The sequence below is a fragment of the Cydia amplana genome, chromosome 3 (assembly GCF_948474715.1).
Source record: "Cydia amplana chromosome 3, ilCydAmpl1.1, whole genome shotgun sequence".
Classification (NCBI taxonomy): domain Eukaryota; kingdom Metazoa; phylum Arthropoda; class Insecta; order Lepidoptera; family Tortricidae; genus Cydia; species Cydia amplana.
Genome location: NC_086071.1, coordinates 22457930 through 22462535, shown reverse-complemented (window position 1 = coordinate 22462535; position 4606 = coordinate 22457930). Strand labels below are relative to the sequence as shown.

General features: G+C 42.2%; 1 protein-coding gene across 1 annotated transcript; it reads left to right on the top strand.

The window, feature by feature from the left end:
* Positions 1 to 2121: 2121 nt before the first annotated feature.
* LOC134662623 (uncharacterized) lies at positions 2122 to 3634 on the top strand (the record flags this gene model as incomplete). The annotated part of the gene is made up of 1 exon (XM_063518896.1): positions 2122 to 3634. A coding segment is annotated over exon 1 (1440 nt), but the record flags the coding sequence as incomplete, so codon positions are not given.
* Between the last annotated feature and the right edge of the window lie 972 nt (positions 3635 to 4606).

Sequence of the window (4606 nt, the reverse complement as noted above, 5' to 3'; positions counted from 1 at the left end):
CTCCGGTCCGGCCCCGGCTCGGTCTAGCTAGCCTGGGTCATCCTTTACGCGTAGCACATTGCATATTCACCACGGCGGCATGCGTGGTTATAACCTGGTTCGACCAACTTGTACGCTGTTGGGCCGCATTTGATGAATAAATCGCGTAATATTGCAGCAATTTTGCAGCTAAGTGTGCAGCGATCTGAATCCAATGATAAATTGGCCACGTACTTTTGCAGGTGGGTGTATAACCGTGATAAATAATAGCAACAACACTTACAATTCCCATTCTTGACAAAACGCAGAACATTAAACAGTCTAGGTCCACCGAATTGCAATCAATCAGAATCAAACTCAATATTTTGATGGCCTCCTCTTGTGCCTAAAATGACAGAGAAATAATTAGTCAGAAAAATAAGTTTGTACGAAATATGTTATAAATACGGTAAAGGAACAGATATCGCCCGGCAATTTGTTTATTGTTTGACATAAAAAGACAGGTAAACCTTACATTGTAAAGCAGAAGCCAGTTCAGCATAATATATAGCCACGATTTAAAATAATGTACTCAAACACATTTCAATCAGGTATTCAGATATGAAAACAATAATTGGTACTCTCTTAAATAACGAAATATCTGGGTGACCGAGCTTCGCTCGGAAAACATATAATAACTCGGAAATGTGCGTTTTCCCAGAGATAAGACCTAGCTAGATCGATTTTTCGCCCCCGAAAACCCCTACATACCAAATTTCATCGAAATCGTTAGAGCGTTTCCGAGATCCCCGAAATATATATATATAAATAAATAAATAAACAAGAATTGCTCGTTTAAAGGTATTAGATAGATTAGATACAATGAAATAGAAAACGTCTGCAATTTGAAATAATAATTCTTATTTGAATCTTAATATTTATTTGATATAAATAATTGACTTTAACTTCCTTAAAGTCTATTTTTTTATTCGGTAGACTAAACTGACATTTCATAGTATGAACATCATGTGTCATTTCATACTATGAAATGTCATTTTAGTCTACCGAATAAAGAAATAGACTTTAGTATGAACGTCATGTGTCATTTCATACTATGAAATGTCATTTTAGTCTACCGAATAAAAAAATAGACTGGGTGCGTGCCATAATTAATAAAACCGGTGAAGTGCGAGATCGTTTAACTCGCGCGCACCGAGGGTTCCGCACAAGCTTTCACATTTATGTTTTTGTTGGGATATCATTACTTTTTGTACAGAAATGACTATAAGTAGTAGGTAATAATCATGAAAGCAGTTTGCTTAAGCTGAAAAGGAGACCCTAGCTAAGGCGCGGTTAATTGTCAAAAAGTTTCAGTTTACAGATTTTTTCTTTTGTATACGCCGAATAGTCTACCTTCATGCCAAATATAAAGTTTCTAAGTGATCAAGAAGTGGGTTAGGTTTTTGGTCTAAAAGTAGGTATTAATAAAAAAAACAAGCAACGGGTTGCACTCCGGGAGTGCCGGCAGAAGTGAAAACTCAATGACATAAACTGAAATAAATGTCATATACTCAGAAAAAGTGACCCCAAGCTTTTTTTTTGCGAACATTTTAATATTTTTGCGCTACGACGCACGGTTTAGGAGATACAACCCATAAACATTTTTATTTTTTTGTTTTTATTTTTTTTTGTTTTTCGTGTTTTTTAAATCTGGGGGCACGGCAGTGCCCCCGCCAAGTCGAGCGCGAAGCAAACACTGCCGTACCATCCTTTAGTGGAACCATTTCGCCGCATTTTCAGGGCCCTATTTGAGAACCACTGGATAAGATCAGAACGCAGAAATTTTCGTCATCCAGTAAGCTATAATCACATACTTAAAATCCAAAATGTCAAGTCTCTAGGTCATTTAGTTCTGAAGTTAAGCGAAAGCAAAGTTTCGTATTTATGACACTCATTCACTCATGATCATCAGGATAGAACTAGTTGTAGGTATTTGTATTTACATGTCATTTGGCAAAGGCGGGTAGCATCATACTCGCATACAATAAACCAGTCTCAGCTCGGTGCCCGTGTTTGATTCACGACTCCTAAACTGCGTACCTTGACATGGCGCAGCCGGTACCTAAGTGAAATTATATTTATAGTGTCATATTTATAGTGCGGCTAATAAATGACAGACAGTGAAAGTGAGTAGTCTGCCGATTCTAGGGAGGATATCGTCGGCATTTCTTTAAAAATGGAGTCAGTTTTACAACCACCTCCGCCATTCTCGTTCGAGAACAATCTAGTTAATGTGACTTCCGGAAATTTAAGTACAGAGTGGGACAATTGGAAGAAATCTTTTAAAATCTATTACGAAGCATGCGAACTTTCAACGAAACCTAAAAAAGTGCAAGTCAATATATTGTTGCATGTCATCGGAACCAAATGTCGAGAGGTGTATGAGCAATTTACAAACGACGACACGGATACGGTGGACGGCTTGCTAAAAAAGTTTGATGCGTTTTTTGTTCCGGTAAAGAATTTGGCAGTCGAAAGGCATAAGTTTTTTAAAAGAGATCAGAAGGAGTTAGAGTCAACCGAACAGTACATTTTTGAATTAAATAAAATAGCTGCCAAATGCGAGTTTGGAGATTTACGTGATGGATTACTGTGCAGCCGGTTCATATGTGGTGTGAGAGAGGTGACCCTCTCGGAACGGATGCTGAGGGAACCCGACATTACATTAAAGAAAGCAATGGACATATGCAAGTTAGCGGAGATGTCAAAAATGCAGGCGTTAAATATAAAAACAAATAGTGTCGAACAACATGTACACGAAGTTTCACAAAACAATAATCAACCCGGAAATACAACCTGTGACGTGCATGTAGTTAACAGACGTTATGCCTCAGCGGCCATAAACCGCCCGCGCCGGCCGCCTCACACACCGATGCGATCAAACGCGCCCAGCGGCGCTCGGGACAACCAGACATATCACACAAGATCTTCATTTTCCACTCCTAACACCAGAGAGAGGACGTTTAATCGTCATAACAACTCATCATCGCAAGCAACGTCAAGTGAACCGCAGAGAACTTTTAACGGTTGTAGTAATTGCGGTCATGCACACAGAAGGATGGAGTGCCCCGCGTTCGGAGTACGGTGTAACAATTGCAATCGGATGAATCACTATGCGAGAATGTGTCGATCGTCGCGTCGAGTGTACGAAATACAGGAGGACTCCACCGATCAGGTAATCGCTCAAGTTAATAATGTTAACAGTGGCTGGTCAGTAAATTTAGAGATAAACAAAGGGTATATTACCTTTAAGCTAGATTCTGGAGCGGAGGTAAATGTATTGCCTAAAAGATTTTTAAGTAAAATTCAGTTAACAATAAATGATTTAACTAAAACATCAACAAAGTTGCGTGGCTACTCTGGGGAAGAGATTACCGTATTGGGAAAATGTTATTTAAAAGTAACTTGCAAGGGAAATACACATTTTTTGAAGTTCATAATTGCCGATGTAGATTCGTGTCCGGTACTTGGCAGAAGTTCATGCGTGGAATTGAATTTAGTTAAACTAATTATGTCTATTAGCGAACATTCTCCAAGTGAAAAAATATTAGACGAGTTTTTGGACATTTTCCAGGGTATGGGTTGTTTGCCAGGGGAATATAAAATACAAATACCTACACTAGTTATTATTATTATTCCTCACCATATCTCGGGACCATGGGGTCCCGGACCTTTGGGAGGCGTGCGTGGGGCCGAAGCCAACAGCGCAGAGGCCCTTTCAGACAAGTTTGATGTCATGTAGAACGCCTGCTGGAACCCATTCACGGGTACATCAATAGATACCCGTGAACCGGTCTCAGCAGGCATTGGGACTATTGTATAAAAAGTGAACAGTATATCGGTCTATGGATTGAAGTTTGGGGGGACAATGATACTGGGCTATTGTAAAGAAGTCCGGACACCTGCCATAACAATGCTAACACACGTTATCGAGGCAGGTGGTGACTCGCCGCTGACTAGATGGGCCCCTGAAACTGTCGTCGTAAAGACGACCAGGCGCAACATCGGTGTGAGCGGCTCAGGGGTGTCGAGAGGTGTACACCGCTTTCTACCCAGTGGCTGTAAACAGCCACTGTGCCAACTCGCGCTTACGCAAATTTCACTTCCACCCCTGGAGCATATAGCTCTAACGACTCCTCTCTGGACGGCCAATGAAGGCAAGCCAGAGCCGAGAGTCCTGCGGGTCCCCTTGGGGTTCCACTCCGACCGACAAAGACACGCCGGAGACGGAGACCCTGACCGACTCTCTGGAGCACTCGGGTCCGTGGGGTCGTTACTCCCCAACAGCTCGCCACAAGCTGCCCTGCGGGCTTATTATTATTATTATTCAGAGCCCACTGTGTCCCACTGCTGGGCAAAGGCCTCCCCCCTCTTCCTCCACTCGTCTCTATTTGGTGCAATATCTGGCCAGCCTCTCAAGAAGGAGTCCAAGTTATCCCGCCATCGCCGACGAGGCCTGCCGGCTCCCCGGTTAGACTTGTGGGGCTCCCACTCTGTGGTTAACTTGGCCCACAAGTCGTCAGGCATTCGGCAGACATGACCAGCCCAGTCCCATTTTAACTTAGCCGCTTTCCGAGCTACGTCCATT